The sequence below is a fragment of the Elephas maximus genome, chromosome 3 (assembly GCF_024166365.1).
Source record: "Elephas maximus indicus isolate mEleMax1 chromosome 3, mEleMax1 primary haplotype, whole genome shotgun sequence".
NCBI lineage: Eukaryota > Metazoa > Chordata > Mammalia > Proboscidea > Elephantidae > Elephas > Elephas maximus.
This window is the reverse complement of record NC_064821.1, coordinates 108,899,738-108,921,340: the sequence shown is the minus strand read 5'-3', so window position 1 is coordinate 108,921,340 and position 21,603 is coordinate 108,899,738. Positions and strand designations below refer to the sequence as shown.

The 21,603-nt window shown below is 40.8% G+C and overlaps 2 protein-coding genes across 6 annotated transcripts in view; one reads left to right on the top strand and one right to left on the bottom strand.

The window, feature by feature from the left end:
• EFCAB7 (EF-hand calcium binding domain 7) overlaps positions 1–1,799 on the bottom strand; it is a 54,959-nt gene extending 53,160 nt beyond the window's left edge. For 3 of the 5 annotated variants that reach the window (XM_049879470.1, XM_049879469.1, XM_049879473.1), the window contains exon 1: positions 1,685–1,793. The gene's annotated coding sequence lies outside the window, so the exon portion shown is untranslated. Of the gene's footprint in view, positions 1–1,684 lie in introns of all 5 variants that reach the window. The other 2 variants (XM_049879471.1, XM_049879472.1) reach the window with 2 other exon arrangements.
• An 84-nt stretch (positions 1,800–1,883) lies between these two features.
• Positions 1,884–21,603, top strand: part of ITGB3BP (integrin subunit beta 3 binding protein) — a 90,279-nt gene continuing 70,559 nt past the window's right edge. Inside the window, exon 1 of the mRNA XM_049879468.1 lies at positions 1,884–2,211. Coding sequence (XP_049735425.1) covers positions 2,207–2,211 — 5 coding nt within the window. The 5' untranslated portion in view covers positions 1,884–2,206. The remainder of the gene's footprint in view (positions 2,212–21,603) is intronic.

Sequence of the window (21,603 nt, the reverse complement as noted above, 5' to 3'; positions counted from 1 at the left end):
CAGTCAGATGAGATTCTTCATAGGTTGTTATGAAGATTAAATAAATTAATCACCTAGAACAGTGCCCGGCATATAGATGCTAAATAAACCATAGATAAGAGTGAAACTCCACAGTAACGAGACGTTGATATAATGTGATTGACAGTACATACCTATCCTCCAAAGCAGGATCAACCACATCATTTCACTAGCATCTCAATAATCCTCACATATTAAATGATTTAAATTTTAAAAATTCTATTTATAACATTATCATAATAAAATTTTACTGTGCTCCGTTATTAATAATAGTATAGCTAGATTTATATAGCACCTCTGCTTATTGGAAACCCTGGTGACATAGTGGTTAAGTGCTATGGCTGCCAACCAAAGGGTCAGCAGTTCATATCTGCCAGGCACTCCTTGGAAACTCTATGGGGCAGGTCTACTCTGTCCTATAGGGTCGCTGTTGAGTCAGAATTGACTAGATGGCACCAGGTTTGGTTTTGGTTTGGTCTCTGCTTATCAGAGCTTACAGAAATGTCATACATCTTGTTTTACCCTACTACAGTGGTCAGATTTTTTTTTGTCCCTTTTACAGATGAGGAAATTGAGAGACAGAGATGCTACCCAGTTAGTAGCAAGTGGCACAGGCAGTAAATTCTGAGAACAGTTTCTTTTTCATTAAACTGGATTAAGGCTTTTTGGACAATGCTTACTATGGGTCACTAGATTGTGCTGGTGGTCTAACAGCTTCCAACATTACCCAGCTTTGACTTCTAAAAATACATTCCAACCTAATAAATTGAATATTTCAAGTTCAGCAATAAGACGACACAGGTAGGGTCTCCTTCAGGACTCACTGGATTCTTACTCAGGAGGCCTAAATCACTTGCACCTTCTTGAATTATATAGGTCTTTTACACTTGGGAAAGAAAGATAATAATCGTTTATCATGGATGAAGTACCCTATTTATAATACACAGACCGCCTGCCTGACACTTTCATATTACACCAGATTCAGAAGGACCCCACAGGGATGTGGTGTCACAGTCTGGTTACTGCAAATTGGTATCACTATAATTAAGCATCAGTGTTTTAAACACATATGCGTGCACACGTCTCCTCACAAACATGAAGGAAAACTGTTCGATGTTTTTTAGGATTGTCCTGGAATACTCTTTCGAAATAAGGTGACTCTCTCACGTGGAAATCCCACGACAGAAATGTTCCAGAATTCTATTCTTCTCTTTTCTCTAACGAGAGACTAAACCGAAGCTTAAATAAATATATAATTGCACCCCTCAGGCTTGGAAACCTCCTTCGTTTACAACTTCAGCCCGAGACCGAGACAGGGGCCTAGAGAGCACATTGCAGCAAACGGCTCCATAAATAACCAGCCACACAATAGCAAGAAAAATAAACTGTTAACAAGCGCCTGAGGCTTCTAAAAGGCCAAGCGAAAACAGCCAGCCATCCAGTCACCTTCTCCACACAGTGAAATACGTTCACAGCTAATCTCGGAGAATACCTACTTTGGTCTTTCCCTGGCATAAAACTGCATTTATATGTACATTGTTGGTACATACACACACCAACTGTTAGTATTACTGAGAGAGAAGTAAAAGAAGCAGGTAGAAGAGGAAGCAAAACACTGACGGCGGTAGGGAGAGCGAAGAGACTGAGACTGCTAGTCATTTGCTACCTAATTACAGCTGTCAAACAAGGAAGCGCAGCCAATTTACTTCAGCGATTCGGCGATCCTCTCACCGCCACGGGACCGATTTCGGCCTTTCTCTGATTACCATGGCAACTGCTCCTCCCCACTACCGGAAATAAGATACAGAGCACATCCCTAAACGGTCCGGCTAGAAACCTAGGGAACCTTCTATCGAGAGCAAACAGAAACGGCTCTGTCGATTCTGCATCGGAGAGAATGAGGGCTATTACGGCCAGATAGTACACAGGTTCCTGTGTTGCACACGGAGCGACTGGATGAGATTTTGGACGAAGATTCTCTCCACCACCGTCCCTGGATCCTTCATTGCTGGGACGATGTTTCCAGCGGTCCGCCTTGGCTGTGACGCAGCGACGAGAGCTCGCTGGCCCGCGCTTTTCATCCGCCAAGGTTTCCCCCTGCGGGTTCTCTGGCCTCAGAAGAGGTTGCTGAAGTTCGGTTGCTGAAATTCGTCTTATCCAGCGGCAGCAATCTCCCTTGAATCACGAAATGCCGTAGGTATCTCCTTCCCAGGTATTACTGTTTACTAGGACCCTCTGTGAGCAAGAAGAGTCGATGTTATGTGACCCAAGGACCTTTTATGTTTTCCTTTTTTTTCTGGATATAAACTTGTCTCTTCCCTGAATAATTTCCCTTGCTTGGTACCCTTTTTCCAGCAGGATTCATCCGTTAGCCACTGTCCACTTTGTGATTCGCCAAGGCATGTGACAGATTTCACAGGTTGCGAGCTGTATTTAGGTGATGTATTTAGCAGTATTTACGTATGTGGAAATGTGGAAATAAGTTTAAATACGGTTAACACACTGAAAATGGGAAAGTGGATTGAAAACACGTCGTATAATTTCATAACGTCTTCTAGTGCCTAATTAACGTGGTGAGTTTATATAAACTCGTTGAAGAACTTATGGATTTTGTTTCAAGCATCCAGTTGAGCTCCTTCACTGTCCAGCGTTGGGCAAGTCACTCATCAACTCTGGGCTTCAGTTTCTTATAAACTTTTGAAAATAAATTTGTACTGCATGAGGTCTAAATTTCCATTCAGGGTCAGTAATCTGATTATTGAGAATGATCATAGTGGAAATTAGCGTTGTGGTAGATAATGTCATTCATTTGTTCCCCCCACTGTTTATTCTATATTTAGATGAATAAGACAGCTACTTCCCTATGGGGAGCCATGGTGGCCTAGTGGCTAAGAGCTCAGCTGCTAACTAAAAGGTCTGCAGTTCAAATCCACCAGCTGCTCCCTGGAAACCCTATGAAGGCAGTTCTACTCTGTCCTGTAGGGTTGCTATGAGTCAGAACTGATCCAACAGCAAGAATTTTTTGGGGGGAGGGGCGGGGTACTACCTTATGGAAACTTTTTAAAAGTTCAGTAAAGAACTAAGATGGAGGGGTGGAGTGTCATATCTAACACGTGAAATTCTTCTCTCAGTGCCCTTTTGTAACTGAACAAAGGTTCTTGTCCTGTTCTATTAGCTGATTGAAATAAGACGGACTCCACACCACCAGTTGCAAGGGAAACAGAAAGTGGCAATTTATTGTTTGCACAAACAAGGAGCAGCCTGGGGCCTAGCAGCCAAAAGACCACACCCTCCCTGTTTGAGGGGGTTGGGGAGCTTTTTATTTCCAGTGGCATCTGGGGGTTGGGTTTGGTGCCCTGAACTCTCTGCCCTTAGCTCTCCCATGTGCACATTTGGAGGTCTGGATGTTGAATCATGTCAGTGATGTTCAGGTGCAAGGACAGATTGAGGACACAGCTCTTCAGGTCCTGCGTGCATACCAAAATCCTGGCTTGTGCATGCACAAAATTTTGGCACCAAATTCAAGCTGCAGTTAGGGCCACAGCATGGTCAGGCCAAACTGCAGTTAGAAGCCGTGGCTTGGTGGGCTGTGAGGTGAGGGGATCTGCGGTGGAGCAGGGGGTAGCCTTGGCAGAGGCTTCACTTTCTCCCCAGAACTGCTTAGGTACCTCTACTTGTGCGCTTCTAGAGTAAGCTATTCCTTCTTTGGAGCCCTGGTGACACAGTGGTTAACAGCTGGGCTGCTAACCAAAAGTTTGGCAGTTTGAATATGCCAGCCACTCCTTGGAAACTGTTTGGGGCAGTTCTACTCTGTACTGTAGGGTCACTATGAGTCAGAATCCACTCCATGGCAGCGGGATTGATGTTTATTTATTTATTCCACCTTTATTTTCATGTTTGATCAAAATGCAAAGAAGGCAACACATTGGGGAAAATATTTGTATCAACCAGAAATTGACATGAAAGTGAAAAGATGTGTAGAAGTAATAAAAATCCACATTTATTAAATATTTAATTATGAGTTAGGTACTGCATTTAGCAGTTCACCTTTATTTTCTCATTGCATCCTAAAAAGGATTTTTTGAAGGTGTAGAGGCTGCTATTACCACTACTTTACAAATAAGAAATTGAAGTTTAGAAAGGATAAGTTATTTGATCTTGTGGGACAGATAGGGCTAACTCTGCTGGCAGAATAAAAGAGCTGTTAAAAGATTACCACCTAGAAGTTGGGTAAACAGGAACCACATCCTGTCAACATAAAGTTAAAACAACCCATGAATTACTGCCTCCTCCTTAGTGTTTTTCTAGTCCCTGTACCCTTCTTACAGGCTCTGCATGCGCAGAACAATGTGTGACCACTGTTTGACCTCCCTTGGCCCACTGAAGGGGGCAAAGCAGTGCAGATGACCAGTGCGCCTGTGCTATATCCCATAATAAGTGATGCCAAGGGCTGCCGAGGGGTCTTCATCTTGAACATCAGCAGGTTCCATCTTGGATTCCAGATTTGCGCACAACCTGATTAGTATGCACCGCCATTCTGAGAAGTACCCGCCCCTTCAAAGAAACCGCTGAATACTCATTGCTCTGTTGTCTCCACCGAACCCATATAAGCCCTAGCCTTGCTTTCCCTTTTGAGTCAGTCTTTTGGAGCAGCATGAGCCCCAAGTGACTCCTTTTACTTGTCGCAAGTAAAATAAACCTGTTAGAGCTGAACCCAAAATTGTCTCCTCTGTGTATCCTTACAAGAAAAAGACAAGGACCCATTGAGTCTAGAGGGCTTCTGTGCCCTCGGTGGTAACAGTTTTGGCACCCCAGGTGGGACAGATTTAGTCCTGGCTTCGAGGATACAAGTGGACACAGCCCATGGAATCCAGACCCTTAGGAAGGCAAATAGCCACCTGGACCTCCTTGTTCGGTGCCTCTTCGAAGCGGTCAGTTTTCCTTGGACTCAACTCTTTGCTTGTGCTCCACTCTGACATAGGTTTCTTTTCTCTATGATCTCCCCACTTTTGCTTCCTAGTCTTCACCTTTTGTCTTTAGTACTTTTCTTAAAAGCATTTGGGTTTGTGGGTGGGGTTGAAGATAATAGATCTCTCCTGAGAGAGGAGTTAAGACTTCACCCCACTGGGCCTAATCAGCCTGGGAGCCTTAGGGCTGGTAGGGTTAGGATAGTGAGGGGTTTTTGGCTGCCTACAGGAACGGTGCGAACTTTGTCCCTAGGCCTGAGCAGGTGGTGAGTGGTTTGAGTCCTCAAGAAACACCTGAGTTTTGAGACCTCAAGATTTATCCTCCGGACCCAATTTGGCCACCTGTGGGAACGGTGTGAACCTTTCCCTAGGCCTAGGCAGATGGTGAGAGGTTCAAGTCCTCAAGAAACACTGAGTTCTTTTTCCCTAAATCCGCTACTTTTGACCCCTGTATATTCTCACTTTTCCACTCTGTTGGTGTTCAAGTACCATCTAGCAGTGGCTAAATTTAATACTGGCTGACGTCTGCCTTTTTGTAGACCTTAACGAGTGGTGGGAAGATTGTTGGGAGCACCCTGGACCTTTGCTCTACCAATGTGTCTCTGATCATCTTATCCATCGCCTGTTGGAGGCCTCTCACCCTATCTTCAGCCAGACCCACTCTCTTCTCTTTCATCTTTTTCACTTCATATCATGGAGCTTGGACCGGGCCCCAAGCATTTGAAATTTGAAGCCAGGCCATATCCCTGACCTTCAGGACTTGGCTCTAGTAGGAGTCTTAACAGCCCTAGGCCAGACCTACAGAGAGGTTAAGTACCAGCCTGATTGGGAGAATAACCTCATTAAAGACCAGAAGTCAGCACGCTTACCCTTCCCCTGGGCCAATTATTATAGGAGATAAGAAGTATAGGCTCAGGAAGAAGAAGTGAGGACATGGGGAATCAGCCTAGCATTCCTAAGGAATGCCTTCTTCAGAACTGATCTAAATCTAAATTGGAGGAACTAAAAAAAAAGAAGTTAATTTTCTTCTGTGACACAGCCTGGACCCAGTACAAGCTGGGGGATGAGGAAATTTGGCCTGAAAATGGCTCTCTGTTGTTTGATACCATTTTACAACTTGATTTGCCAACTCTGCAGCATGTCAACACTCCCTTCTCGACCTTGGGTTCCCTGTTTCCATTTGTCCAGCTTTCCTGTCTCTTCCTGCCTTTTCATCCTTGACCCTGGGCTGGTGTGCCTGTTTAGTATACGTGGTTGAACTACGTGTGCTATTTGTTTTATAGGCCTGTCTAATCTTGGGCTGAAGGGCAAACCTCAAGAGTGACCTCAGTACTGAGTGAAAATGGTGTCTGGGGCCCATACTCTTTGGGTTTCTCCTGTATCTGACAGACCATTAAGTGAGGGCTTTTTTGTGAGTTTGAATTTTGTTCTACATTTTTCTCCTGTTCTGCCCAGGACCCTGTATTGTGATCCCTGTCAGAGCAGTCAGTGGTGGTAGCTTGGCACCATCTAGTTGTGCTGAACTCAGTCTGGTGGAGGCTGTGGAGTTGTGGACCATTAGTCCTTTGGACTAATCTTTCCCTTGTATTTTTGGTTTTCTTCATTCTCCTTTGCTCCAGGTGAAGTGGGATCAGTGGATGTATCTTAGATGGCTGCTCACAAGTTTTTAAGACCCCAGATGCTACTCACCAAGGTAGGATATAGAACATTTTCTTTATAAACCATGTAATGCTACATGAGCTAGATGTCCCCTGGGACCATGGTCCCCAGACCTCAGCACAGTAACTCGGTCCCTTAGGGAGTTTGGATGTGTCTGTGAAGCTTCAGTCACTTTGCTTTGGTCAAGTTGTGGTGACTTCCCCTGTATTGTATACCGTCTTACCCTTCACTAAAGTTTCCACTTATCTACTGTCTCGTTAGTGTTTTTCCCTTCCTTCCCTCATAACCATCAAAGATTTTGTCTTTCTGTATGTAAACCTTTTCTTGGGTTTTTATAATAGTGGTCTCATTTAGTATTTGTTCTTTTGTGATTGACTTATTTTACCCAGCGTAATGCCTTCCAGATTCATTCATGTTGTGAGATGTTTTGAAAATTCATCATTGTTCTTTATCGTTGCATAGTATTCCATTGTGTGTGTGTAATATAGCTTGTCTATCCATTCATCTGTTGATGGGCACTTAGTTACTATCTTTTTGCTATTGAGAATAATGTTGCAGTGAACATGGGTGTGCATATGTCTATTCATGTGATGGCTCTTATTTCTCTAGGATACATTCCTAGGAGTGGGATTCGTGGATCATATGATATTTCTATTTCTATCTTTTTAAGGAAGTGCCATATCATTTTCCAAAATGGTTGTACCATTTTGCATTCCCCCCATTAGTGCATAAGCATTCCAATCTTCTTTCCACAGCCTCTCCAACAGTTGTTATTGTGTGTTTTTTGATTTGTGCCAGTAATGTCAGGGTAGGATGATATCTCATTGCAGTTTTGATTTGCATTTCTCTAATGGCTAGTGATCATGATCATTTCCTCACCTGTCTTTTAGGTGCTTGAATGTCTTCTGTGGTGAAGTATCAGTTCATTTTCTTTGTCCACTTTTTAATTATTTGTCTTTTTGTTGGGGAGGTGTTGGATTTTCCTGTAGATTTTAGAGATTACACCTTTGTCGGATATGCCATAGCCAAAATTTTTTTCCCAGTCTGTAGGTTCTCTTTTTACTCTTTTGGTGAAATCTTGATGAGCGTAAATATTTAATTTTTAGAAGATCCCAGTTACCTAGCTGATATTCTGGTGTTTGAATATTGTTAGTTATGGCTTGTATCCTATTTATGCTGTGTATTAGGACCTGTAGCATTGACCCTATTTTTCTTCCATGATCTTTACAGTTTTTGGTTTTATATTTAGGTATTTGATCCATTAGGAAACCCTGGTGGCATAGTGGTTAAGTGCTATAGGTGCTAACCAAAGGGTTGGCAGCTCGAATCCGCCAGCTGCTCCTTGGAAACTCTATGGGGCAGTTATACTCTGTCCTATAGGGTTGCTATGAGTCGGAATTGACTCAACTGCACTGAATTTGGTTTGTTTTTTTATTTGATCCATTTTAAACTAATTTTTGTATGTGGTATAAATATGGGCCCTATTTCATTTTTTTACAGATAGACATCCAGTTTTGCCAGGACCATTTGTTAAAAAGACTGTCTTTTCCCCATTTAATGGACTTTGGGCCTTTGTCAAATATCACATGTCCATAGGTAGATACATTTGTATCTGGGTTCTTGATTCTGTTCCATTGGTCTGTTGTTGTACCAGTACCAGGCTGATTTGACTACCGTAGCTGTATAGTAGTTACTGAGGTCAGGTAGTGCGAGGCCCTCTACTTCGTTCTTCTTTTTCAGTAGTGCTTTACTTATCCAGGGCCTCTTTCCTTTCCATATAAAGTTAATGATTCATTTTTCTATCTCGTTGAATACTGTTGGTATTTGGATCAGGATCGTGTTGTGTTTGTAAACTGCTTTGGGTAGAATCGACATCTTCACAATGTTGAACCTACCTATCCGTAAGCATGGTATGTTTTTCCATTTATGTAGGTCTGTCTTCATATCTTGCAGTAGTGTTTTATAGTTTTCTTTGTATTGGTCTTTTATGTCCTTGGTTAGATTTATTTAAGTATTTTATTTTTTGAAGGCTATTATAAATGGTATTGTTTTCTTGATTTTCTTCTCGAAGTTCTCTTTTTTGGTGTATAGGAACCCAATTGATTTTTGTATGCTTGACTTGGTTAGGGACAGTTTTACTTCTTTTTTACCAATTTATATGCCCTGTATTTCTTTTTCTTGCCTCATTGCTCTAGCTAGGACTTCCAGCACAATGTTAAATAGGAGTGGTGATAAAGGGCATCCTTGTCTTCTTTCTGTTTTCAAGGGGAATGTTTTCAGCCTCTCTCCATTAAGAATGATGTTGGCTGTTGGTTTTGTATAAAACCAAAAAACAAAACCCAGTGCCGTCGAGTCAATTCCGACTCACAGTGACCCTGTAGGACAGAGTAGAACTGCCCCATAGAGTTTCCAAGGGGCGCCTGGCAGATTCGAACTACCGACCCTTTGGTTAGCAGCTGTAGCACTTGACCGCTACGCCACCAGGGTTTCCAATAGATGCCCTTTATTGTGTTGAGGAATTTCCCTTTTATATCTATTTTATTGAGAGTTTGGAATGGGTGTTGGGTTTTGTCAAATGCCTTTATGTGGTGGATTATGTTGATTGATTTTCTAGCATTGACCATCCTTGCATACCTGGCATGAATCTCACTTGGTCATGGTGTATTATTTTTTGATACGATGCGGAATTCTGTTGGCTAGAATTTTGTTGAGAATTTTCGCATCTATACTCACGAAAGATACTCGTCTATAATTTTCCTTTTTTGTGGTGTCTTTGCCTGGTTTTGGTATCTGGATTATACTGGCTTCATAGAATGTATTTGGAGGTATCCCTTCCTTTTCTGTGTTCTGAAATAATCTAAGTAGTACTGGTGTAAGTTCTTTTTTGAATGTTTGGTAGAATTCTCCAGTGAAGCCATCTGCGCCAGGGTTTTTTGTTGTTGTTGTTGAGAGTTTTTTTTTTTTTTTTTTAATTACCTTTTCATTGTTATGGGTCTGTTCAGATTTCTAACATCATTTTGTGTTAGTTTGGGTAGATAGTGCGTTTCTAGAAACTTGTCCATTTCCTCTAGGCTTTCAAATTTGTTGGAGTATATTTTTTCATAGTACTCTGTTATGATCCTTTTTATTTCAGTTGGGTCTGTTGTAATGTTGTCCCCCATTTCATTTCTTATTTGGGTTATTTGTGTCCTCTCCCATTTTTCTTTTGTCAGTTTGGCCAGTGGTTTGTCGATTTTGTCAATCCTTTCAAAGAACCAACTTTTGGTTTTGTTGATTCTTTTTATTGTCTATTTCTTTTTTTTTTTGCTCTGATCTTTATTATTTACTTTCTTCTGGGGTTTTTTTGGGGGGGGGCTGTGGGCTTCCTTTGCTGTTCTCTTTCTATTTGTTCGAGTTGTGTAGCTAATGTTTTGATTTTGTCCCTTTTTTCTTTTTTGATGTGTGCATTCATTGCTATAATTGACTTCTCAGGACTGCCTTTGCTATGTCCCAGAGGTTTTGGTATGATATGTTTTCATTCTTGTTTGTTTCTAGGAATTTTTTTATTCCATCTTTGATTTCTTCTAATGCCCAATAGTTTTTAAGCAGGATGTTATTCAGTTTCCATGTAATTGATTTTTTTCCTTGCTCTTCCTGTTGTTAATTTCTACTTTGATGGTGTTGTGATCAGAGAAGATACTTTGTATTATCTCAGTGTTTTGGATTTTGTCGAGGGTTGCTTTGTGGCCTACTATGTGGTATGTTCTGAAGAACATTCATGTGCGTTGGAAAAGAATGTGTAATTTGCAGCTGTTGGGTGGAGTGTTCTATATATGTCCGTGAGATCAGTTTGGCTGTTTGCGGCCTTTAGATCTTCTGTATCTCTGTTGAGTTTCTTTCTGGGTATCCTGCAGTTTACAGAGAATGGTGTGTTGAGGTCTCCTACTATTATTGTTCAAACTTCAGTTCTCTTTTCAGTGCTGTTAGAGTTTGTTTTATGTATTTTGGAGCCCTGTCATTGGGTGTGTAGATATTTATTATGGTTATGTTTTCATGATGGATTGTCCCTTTAATCATTACATGATGCCCTTCTTTTTCTATTATGGTGGATTTTGTTTTAAAGTCCATTTTATCTGTAGTTAGTATTGCCACTCCTGCATTTTCAGTAGCTGTTTGCTTGATATATTTTTTTCCATCTTTTGATTAATAAATTTATGTCTTTGTTTCCAAGGTGTATCTCTTGTAGACAGCATATTGATGGATCCTGTTTTTTTTTTTTTAATTTATCGTGCTTTAAGTGAACATTTACAAATCAAGTGACTCTCTTATAAAAACTTATACAAACCTTGCTGTGTTCTCCTAGCTGTACTTCCCCTAATAAGACAGCACCCTCCTCCTCACTATCCTGTATTCCCCGTGTGCATTCAGCCAGCACCTGTCCTCATCTAGCTTCTCATCTTGCCTCCAGACAGGAGCTGCCTGAAGATTCTCATGTGTCTACTTGAGCCAGGAAACTCACTCCTCACCAGTATCATTTTCTGTCTTATAGTCCAGTCCAGTCCCTGTCTGAGGAGTTGGCTTCAGGAGTGGTTCCAGTCTTGGGCTAACAGAGGGTCCAGCAATCGTGACCTCTGGGATTGGATCTCGGTTTTTTGTTTTTTTTTTTGCTTTAAGTGAAAGTTTACAAATCAAGTCAGTCTCTCATATAAAAATTTATATACACATTACTATATAGCCCTACTTGCTCTCACCCTAATGAGACAGCCCGCTCCTTCACTCCACTCTCTTTGCATGCGTTCCGCCAGCTTCTAACCCCCTCTCCTCTCTCATCTTCCCTTCAGATAGGAGATGCCAATGTAGTCTCGTGCGCCTACTTGATCCAAGAAGCTTATGCTTCACCAGCATCTTTTTCTATCCTATTGTCCAGTCCAGTCCTTGTCCGAAGATTTGGCTTTGGGAATGGTTCCTGTCCTGGGCTAACAGAAGGTCTGGGAGCCATAACCACCGGGGCCCCTCTAGTCTCAGTCAGACCATTAAGTCTGGTCTTCTTATGAGAATTTGGGGCCTGCATCCCACTGCTCTCCTGCTCCCTCAGGGGTTCTCTGTTGTGTTCCCTTTCAGGGCACTCATTGGTCGTAGCCAGGCGCCTTCTAGTTCTTCTGATCTCAGGGTGATGGAGTCTCTGGTTTATGTGGCCCTTTCTGTCTCTTGGGCTCGTAATTACCTTGTGTCCTTGATGTTCATTCTCCTTTGGTCCAGGTGGGATGAGACCAGTTGATACACCTTAGATGGCTGCTTGCTAGTGTTTAAGACCCCAGATACCACTCTCCAAAGTGGGATGCAGAATGTTCTCTTAATAGATTTGATTATGCCAATTGACTTAGATATCCCCTGAAACCATGGTCCCCAAACCCCTGCCCCTGCTACGCTGGCCTTTGAAGCATTTAGTTTATTCAGGAAACTTCTTTGCTTTTGGTTTAGTCCAGTTGTGCTGTCCTCTCCTGTATTGTGTGTTGTCTTTTCCTTCACCTAAAGTAGTTTGGGTTTTTTTTTTTTTAAAGTAGTTCTTACCTACTATCTAATTAGTGACTACCCTGTCCCTCCCTCCCTCCCTTTCTCCCTCCCCCTTCTCATAAACATCAAAGAATATTTTCTTTGTTTAAACTATTTCTTGAGTTCTTATAATAGTGGTCTTATACAGTATTTGCACTTTTGCAACTAATTTCACTCAGCATAATGCCTTCCAGATTCCTCCATGTTATGAAATATTTCAGAGATTGATCCTTGTTCTTTATCAATGCGTAGTATTGCATTGTGTGAATATACCATAATTTCTTTATCCATTCATCCGTGAATGGGCACCTTGGTTGCTTCCATCTTTTTGCTGTTGTAAGCAGTGCTGCAGTAATAATGGGTGTGCATGTATCTGTTCGTGTGACGGCTCTTATTTGTCTAGGATCTACTCCAAGGAGTGGGATTGCTGGATCATACGGTAGTTCTATTTCTAGCTTTTTAAGGAAACGCCAAATCGATTTCCAAAGTGGATGTACTATTTTACATTCCCACCAGCAGTGTGTAAGTGTTCCAGTCTCTCCACAACCTCTCCAACGTATATTATTTTGTGTTTTTTGGATTAATGCCAGTGTTCTTGGAATGAGATGGAATCTCATTGTAGTTTTGATTTGCATTTCTCTAATGGCTGATGATCGTGAACATTTCCTCATATAGCTGTTAGCTACCTGAATGTCTTCTTTAGTGAAGTGCCTGTTTGTATCCTTTGCCCATTTTTTAATTGGGTTATTTGTCTTTTTGTAGTTGAGTTTTTGCCATATCATGTAGATTTTAGAGATTAGCCACTGATCAGAAATGTCATAGCTAAAAACTTTTTCCCAGTCTGTAGGTAGCTGGATGAGCATAGGTGTTTGATTTTTAGGAACTCCTAGCTATCTAGTTTTTCTTCTGCATTGTTAGTAATGTTTTGTATACTGTTTATGCCATGTGTTAGGGCTCCTAACGTTGTCCCTGTTTTTTCTTCCATGATCTTTATTGTTTTAGATTTTATATTTAGGTCTTTGATCCATTTTGAATTTGTTTTTGTGCATGGTATGAGGTATGGGTCTTGTTTCATTTTTTTGCAGATGGATATCCAGTTATGCCAGCACCATTTGTTAAAAAGACTGTCTTTTCCCCATTTAACAGATTTGGGGCCTTTGTCAAATTTCAGCTGCTCATATGTGGATGGATTTATGTCCGGATTCTCAATTTTGTTTCCTTGGTCTACGTATCTGTTTTTATACCAGTACCAGCTGTTTTGACTACTATGGCGGTATAATAGGTTCTAAAATCAGGTAGAGTGAGGCCTCCCACTTTGTTTTTCTTTTTCAGTAATGCTTTACTTATCTGGGACCTCTTTCCCTTCCATATAAAGTTGGTGATTTGTTTCTCCATCTCATTAAAAAATGTCGGAATTTGGATTGAAATTGCATTGTACCTGTAGATCGCTTTTGGTAGAGTAGACATTTTTACAATGTTAAATCTTCCTATCCATGAGCAAAGTATGTTTTTCCACTTATGTAAGTCTCTTTTTAATTTCTTGCAGTACTGTCTTGTAGTTTTGTTTGTATAGGCCTTTTACATCTCTGGTAAGATTTATTCCTAAGTATTTTATCTTCTTGGGGGCTACTGTAGATGGTATTGATTTGGTGATTTCCTCTTTGATGTTCTTTTTGTTGGCATGGAGGAATCCAACTGATTTGTCCTTTTTTTTTTTTTTTAATCTATTCTATCACTCTCTTTCTCTTTATGGGTGCATTTAGGCCATTTGCATTCAGTTTAATTATTGATAGGTGTGAGTTTATTGCTGTCATCTTGTAGTGTTTTTTTGTTTGTGGTGACGATATTTTTTTGTTACTCTTAATCTCCTATGCTGAAATCCTTTTGCTTGTGGATTTTTTTTTCATTTCTTTCATTTTTGTACCTTTTGTGTATACTGAGACTTTAAGTTTTTCTTCTTTATTTTGATGAGTAGGTTTGTTAACTTTCTTTGTGGTTACCTTGAAATTTAACCTTATATCCCAACTTTGAACTGGTCTTTTATTACTTGGTATCACCTTGCCTTCCTCTCCATTTGAAAGTTCTATAACTACACCATTTATTCTCTCTTTTGTTGTCCTGATGTTGTTGTCCTTTACAGATTAACCCCTGTGGTTCCCTGTTGTAAATCTTCTAGTGTTGATTAATCCTTGAAAGTTCATTGCCTAGGTTGGTATCTGGCTGATGCGATCTTGCATCCTAGATTCAGGCTGTCATCTGATGTTTTTTCTCCAACTGAAGGACTCCCTCTAATAATTTTTGTAAGTTTGGCTTGGTTTTTACATAGTCCCTTAATTTGTTTATCTGGAAATGTCCATATTTTCACCATCACATTTGAGTGAGAGTTTTGCAGAATATATTATTCTCGGTTGGAATTTTTTTTTTCAAGGTTTTATTTATGTCGTTCCAGTTTTTTAGGTTTTGTAGTGCTTCCTTGCCTGCATGGTTTCTGTCGAGTAATCAGAGCTTAGTCTTATTGTTTCCCCTCTGTATGTGACTTTTCATTTTTCTCGAGCTGCTCTCAGGATTCTTTTCTTTGTCTTTGGTTTTAGTGAGTGTGATTATGATATGCCTTAGTGATTTCCTTTTTGGGTCTATCCTATATGGGTTTCATTGAATTTCTTGGATAGTCAACTTTTCATCTTTCATGATATTAGGGAAGTTTTCAGTCAGCAAATCTTCAATGATTCTGTCTGTTTTCTGTTTTCTCCCCCATTCTGGAACCCTGATCACTCGCAGATTTTTGCCTTTGATATATCCCGCATCATTCCTCAGATTTTTCCTCAAAGTGGTATCCAAGGATTTTCACTTTCATTGTACTGTCTTCCATTGTTTCACACCTGCGCCTCAGCCCTTCTATGACACTGTCCGTTTCTGAAATCTTTTGTATTTCTAATTGCTGTTTTTGTATGATTTCTAATTGTGAGGGTTTTTTTTGACATTTTGTTCATGTATTATTTTCCTGAATTCTTCCATTGTTTGTCTTTTCCATGATTTTGTCTTTTTTTTCTCATTTTTGTCTGCGTTTTTCTTCATCTCCTGGACAACCCTGAGTATCAGAGATTTCAGTTCTTTTCTGACCTGTAGGGCCGCTAAGATTTGGAATTGACTTGACAGCAACAAGTTTGGTTTTGGTTTGGGATCAGGTAGTTCTAGTGCCTTTTCTTCTACTGGAAAGTTACCTGGTTTTTTTTTTTTTGTTGTTGTTGGGGGGATGTCTACTGGAACCATCCTGTCCTGTTTTTTTTTTTAAATATGTGTTGATATTGTCTGCTGTCTTTGGGACATTTAATAATTATTTTCTTTATTGATTTGTAGATTTGTTTGTTTTATCCTGCTTTTTTGGTTTATTTGCTTACATCTGAGCAGACAGGCTGGGTGTTTTTTGTTGTTTGGGTGTCTGTGGGCACGATACTTGTCACTACCTTGTGTAATGGGCTGGGCCACGTTCTCAGCTATGATGCAGCAGCGCAGGTCCAGTGGAAGGGCAGGAGCTTGAATGGTTCATTTGCAGCATGTACTGGGGCTGACAGGGTGGGGATTGGGGGGCAGTTCAGGGTAATTTCCAATATACTCTGCCTGTGCCGCAATGCTTAGTGCACGGTGAAGATAGGCAGGAGGGAGGGGGAGGATGTGATGTGTGGAGCTAAGTGGGTTTGGGAGAGAAAGAAGAGAGAGAAACAAAAGCCAAAAAATAAAAGTAAAAAACTGCTGAGGGAGCCTGTCATTGGAGTGGCGCAGACCTGGGGAAGCCATGTGCCAGTGGCTTTCTAGCTGGGAAGTATGGCAGAGCCCATCAAGAAGGGATAGAAAGAGCACGCACAGCTAGCTGGGTGGGAGAAAGGAAAAGAAGGAAGGGAGAGATAAGAAACTAGATTTAAAAAAAGAGAGAGAAGGGCACACTCAGCCAAGTGGTTGGGAGAATGGAAAGGAAGAAACGTTGAGAGAGACAAGAAATCAAGAAAAGAAAAAAAAAAAAAAAAAAACAAGGGAGCCCACTGGTGTGGACCGGGGAAGGGGCTCCCTAGCCAAATGGCACTACACAGCTCATCAAGAAGGAACGTAGGTGGCACATGGTGCGGTGTCTAGGAGAAAGGAAAGTAAGGGAGGTGGAGACAAGAAACTGAGAAAAGAAGAAATATTCTCTGAGGGAGCCCTCTGGCTTGGCGGCACAGACCAGGGAAGGGGCTTCCCAGCTGAGCGGTGCTGCACAGCTTGTCTAGAAGGAGCAGAGATGGCACACGGCATCAGGAAAAAAGAAAGAAGGATGGTAGAGAGAGACAAGAAACCGAGAAAAGAAAAGAAAAAGTCCCAAGGGAGCCCACTGGCATGGTGGCATGGTCCAGGGAAGGTGCTCCCTAGCCCAGTGGCTCCGCATAGCCTGTCAAGAAGGAGTGGAGATGGCGCGTAGTGCCGGGTATCTGGGAGGAAGGAAAGTAAGGGACATAGAGAGAGATAACAAACTGAGAAAAGAAAAACATGTCCCAAGGGAGCCCCCTGGCTTGGCAACTTGGACCAAGGAAGGTGCTCCCCAGCTGAGTAGCACTGGACAGCCTGTCTGGAAGGAGTGGAGATGGCACGCAGCGTCAGGTATTCAGAAGAAAGGAAAAGAATGAAGGTAGAGAGAGATAAGAAACTGAGAAATGAAGAAAGACAAATAGAAAAAAAAAATGTCCCCAGGCACTGGCATGGTGGCATGGATCAGGGAAGTGGCTGCCCAGGTGAGTGGTGCTGCACAGTTTGTCAAGAAGGAGTGAAGATGGCACACAGAGCCAGGCATTTGAGAGAAAGGAAAGGAAGGAGATGAGAGAGAAGAAACCAAAAGATGTTAAAAAAAAGCAACATAAAAATGGTACTGAAGGAGCTGGCTTGTACGGGTGGGGCAAATCCAAGAAGCAAGGAGTGTCTCCCCAGGCGAGCGACTGTGTCCCTCTGGAAAGCAGTGGAGACATAGCAGGAGGAAGAAAGGTGGGGGACAAGAAAGCGTGTACCACTGGTTACTGGGTGCTCTGTCTCCTGCTGAGATCTCTGTGAAGTTGCCTTCCTATACTCCATGTCCACCATTCTTGGTGGCTGAGGGGTCCAAGGTGACAAATCCATGCCACTCCATAGCTCTGTGTGCTCCGTCAGTTTCTTACTCGATTTGGTGCTTGGTTGAATTCTTTATCCCTTCATTTGATACTTAGGGTTCCAGGATTGATATTCATCTCTGTTTTAGTTTTTTGGGTCTTTGCTGTGGAGGGACAACACGGTGCTTCTGTCTACAGAGCCATGTTGGCTCTGCCCTTGAATAAACATATGAAATAGTTTTGAAGTGGTGTTGAGATGTTGACTTTTTGTTGTGCAAAATGTGTAATATAATTTATTATGAAGGATGTGATCTATTTCATTTCTAATTTCTTTGAACATTGCCAGGAAAAACATCAGTATGGTAATGGGTAATTGTGGAACTACATGTGGACTAAATGAATCTAAAATAAATAAGAAAAAGCAAATAACCAGTGACAAGAGAATGGACTGGCGAATATTAAAAACGTAATGAGTGAAAAAGCAATATGTAGATGACTACATCAGTATACAATTTTTTTTTAAATAATTTTTATTGTGCTTTAAGTGAAAGTTTACAAATCAAGTCAGTCTGTCACATATAAGCTTATATACACCTTACTCCATACTCCCACTTACTCTCCCCCTAATGAGTCAGCCCTTCCAGTCTCTCCTTTCCTGACCATTTTGCCGGTTTCTAATCCTCTCTACCCTCCCATCTCCCCTCCAGACAGGAGATGCCAACACAGTCTCAAGTGTCCACCTGATACAAGTAGCTCACTCTTCATCAGCATCTCTCTCCAATCCATTGTCTAGTCCCTTCCATGTCTGATGAATTGCCTTCGGGAATGGTTCCTGTCCTGGGCCAACAGAAGGTTTGGGAACCATGACCGCCAGGATTCTTCTAGTCTCGGTCAGACCATTAAGTCTGGTCTTTTTATGAGAATTTGGGGTCTGCATCTCACTGTTCTGCTCCCTCAGGGGTTCTCTGTTATGCTCCCTGTCAGGGCAGTCATCGATTGTGGCCAGGCACCATCTAGTTCTTCTAGTTCCAGGATGATGTAAGTCTCTAGTTCATGTGGCCTTTTCTGTCTCTTGGGCTCATAGTTATCGTGTGACCTTGGTGTTCTTCATTCTTCTTTGATCCAGGTGGGTTGAGACCAATTGATGCATCTTAGATGGCTGCTTGTTAGCATTTAAGACCCCAGATGCCACACTTCAAAGTGGGGTGCAGAATGTTTTCATAATAGAATTATTTTGCCAATTGACTTAGAAGTCCCCTTAAGCCATAGTCCCCAAACCCCCGCCCTTGCTCCGCTGACCTTTGAAGCATTCAGTTTATCCCGGAAACTTCTTTGCTTTTGGTCCAGTCCAGTTGAGCTGACCTTCCGTGTATTGAGTATTGTCCTTCCCTTCACCTAAAGTAGTTCTTATCTACTAACTAATCAGTAAATAACCCTCTCCCACCCTCCCTCCCTCCCCATCTCGTAACCACAAAAGTATGTGTTCTTCTCAGTTTATACTATTTCTCAAGATCTTATGATAGTGGTCTTATACAATATTAGTCCTTTTGCATCTGACTAATTTCACTCAGCATAATGCCTTCCAGGTTCCTCCATGTTATGAAATGTTTCACAGATTGGTCACTGTTCTTTATCGATGCGTAGTATTCCATTGTGTGAATATACCATAATTTATTTAACCATTCATCCGTTGATGGGCACCTTGGTTGCTTCCAGCTTTTTGCTATTGTAAACAGAGCTGCAATAAACACGGGTGTGCATATATCTGTTCGTGTAAAGGCTCTTACTTCTCTAGGATATATTCCGAGGAGTGGGATTTCTGGGTTGTATGGTAGTTCTATTCCTAACTTTTTAAGAAAATGCCAGATAGATTGCCAAAGTGGTTGTACCATTTTACGTTCCCACCAGCAGTGTATAAGAGTTCCAATCTCTCCGCAGCCTCTCCAACATTTATTATTTTGTGTTTTTTGGATTAATGCCAGCCTTGTTGGAGTGAGATGGAATCTCATCGTAGTTTTCATTTGCATTTTTCTAATGGCTAATGATCGAGAGCATTTACTCATGTATCTGTTAGCTGCCTGAATATCTTCTTTAGTGAAGTGCGCGTTCATATCCTTTGCCCTCAGTGTACGATTTTTATAAAGCTTAAGAACAAACAAATCAACTATTTAGGAATACATGTGTATGTGATAAGATTATTAAAAAGCAAGGTAGTGATTCGAGTTTGATTTTTGCGGGAAGCAGATGCGATAAAGAAGGTGCACATGTTAGCTCTTATATTGTGTGGTTAATTTGCATATCTTGCATGTATTCTTTGTTGTTGCTGTTAGTTGCCGTGGAGCCGGCCTCTTGACTCATGGTGACCCCATGCTCAGTGGAACAAAACACTGCCCAGTTGTGTGTCATCCACATGGCCTTTTTTCTAGTCTTTTTTAACATCTTAGCAACACACAAGCCTCCGCTGACAGGCTGGTGGTGGCTGGCCCAGAATCGAACCAATGAGTCTCCCGTGTGAAAGGCAAAAATTCTACCACTGAAACATCACTGCTTCTGTGTATCCTTTATTGTTGTTGTCAGATGCCATCCAGCTGGTTCCCACCCTGTATGCAACAGAATGAAAGAATGCCAGGTCCTGCAGCATCCATACATCAAATACTACTTAAAATGCTTTTTAAAGGATTTGGAAATTGCCTATCTTAAGTTCTCAATAAGTAGTATAGTTTTCTCCCCCTCTCTTTGGTCCTATCAGGCAGATACTCTCTTGGAACTGGAAAAAAAAGATCAATTAGATAATTGCTGCTTCTGATTTCATTAGGATAATCATCTTCCCTTCCCAACTTGTTCCTCTTCCTGTGCCTTACTCTCTTAGTGGCACCACCACTATCTAGGTTGAAACTTTGACTTTTTTTTTTTTTTTTAAGATTTCAAGTGCAAAGATCAAGGACTTTGGAGTGAGACAGACTAGGGTTTGAATCTTGGTTTTGCTGTTTGAGCAGTTGTGTGTTCTAGATCGTTACTCACAGTGTCCTCATTGCTAATATAGTTGCTCAGTAAATATTTATTAAATGAATGGTAAAGTTACAACTTTGAAAAGATTTCATCCTATATAAACAAATTTCACACCATATTTATATTTGTGTAATATTGAAGTCAAACATATATTAATAATAGCTCTTACTGTAAGTAATCAAATCCCACTCTGATGCCTTTTTTTTCTCTTATATCTTTTATAAAGCTTTCTAGTACCATTTGCTTAGTCTTCCTGATTAGTATAGATTATCATACTAGTTAGGCCAAGGACATTTGCTGTATTCCTGTGAAAGCTAATTTTATTATGTTCCAAGCTATAGACTGCATTGAAATTATAAAGTTGGAATACCATTATTGTTGGAGAAAACTATTTGTAACAGTATTTCTCAAAGCGATCCATTCTGCTCATACAAGACTGAGAATTTTCTGAGAGAACTTTAAAATATGTTTTCTTTTCAGTGGTAAAGGGAAATGAATATAAGCATATTCTGGATCTTGTACGCACTTCTGCTAAGCTATTTTATTGCATCTCTTTGGGTTTGCAGTCATTCTGATACTAATGCCAAGTACAGTGATTTTTATTGTTGTGGACTAATTATAAAGGAACAGAGGGGAGCGACATGGCATATTGGACCAAGTAAAAACTCCCTTTTTAATAAATACCCTTTGATCATAGTAGATTTCCAAAGTTCTTGTATATTCTTTTAAAAGCATCTTGCCTTTTTTAAAAATTTGTGGTAAAAATATATATAACAAAACATTTACAAATTCAACAATTATTATGTGTATTATTCAGTGACATTGGTTACATTCTCCATCTTGTGCAACTATTATCGCCATCCTTTTTTGAATTGTTCTACCACCATTAACATAAACTCAGTGCCACCTATGAAATAATTCTCTCTTTCTCCCTGCCTTCCACTCCTGGTAACCAATAAGTTTTGTTTTCTATTTGCCTATTTCATATAAGTGATAAAAATCATGCAGTATTTATCCTTTTGCAACTGACTTATTTCACTTAGACTGTTTTCAAGGTTCATCCATGTTGTGACATATATCAGGATTTCGTTTCTCTTTATGGCTGAGTAATATTACATTTTATGTATTTATATGCCGCATTTTGGTTACGCATTCATCCGTTAATGAGTGTTTAGGTTGTTTCCACCTTTTGGCTATTCTAAACAGTGCTGCAGTGAACTCTGGTGTACAAGTTTCTGTTTCCATTCCTGCTTTAAATTCTTTGGGGTATATACCTTGGATTGGGATTGCTGGGTTGTATGGTAGTTCAA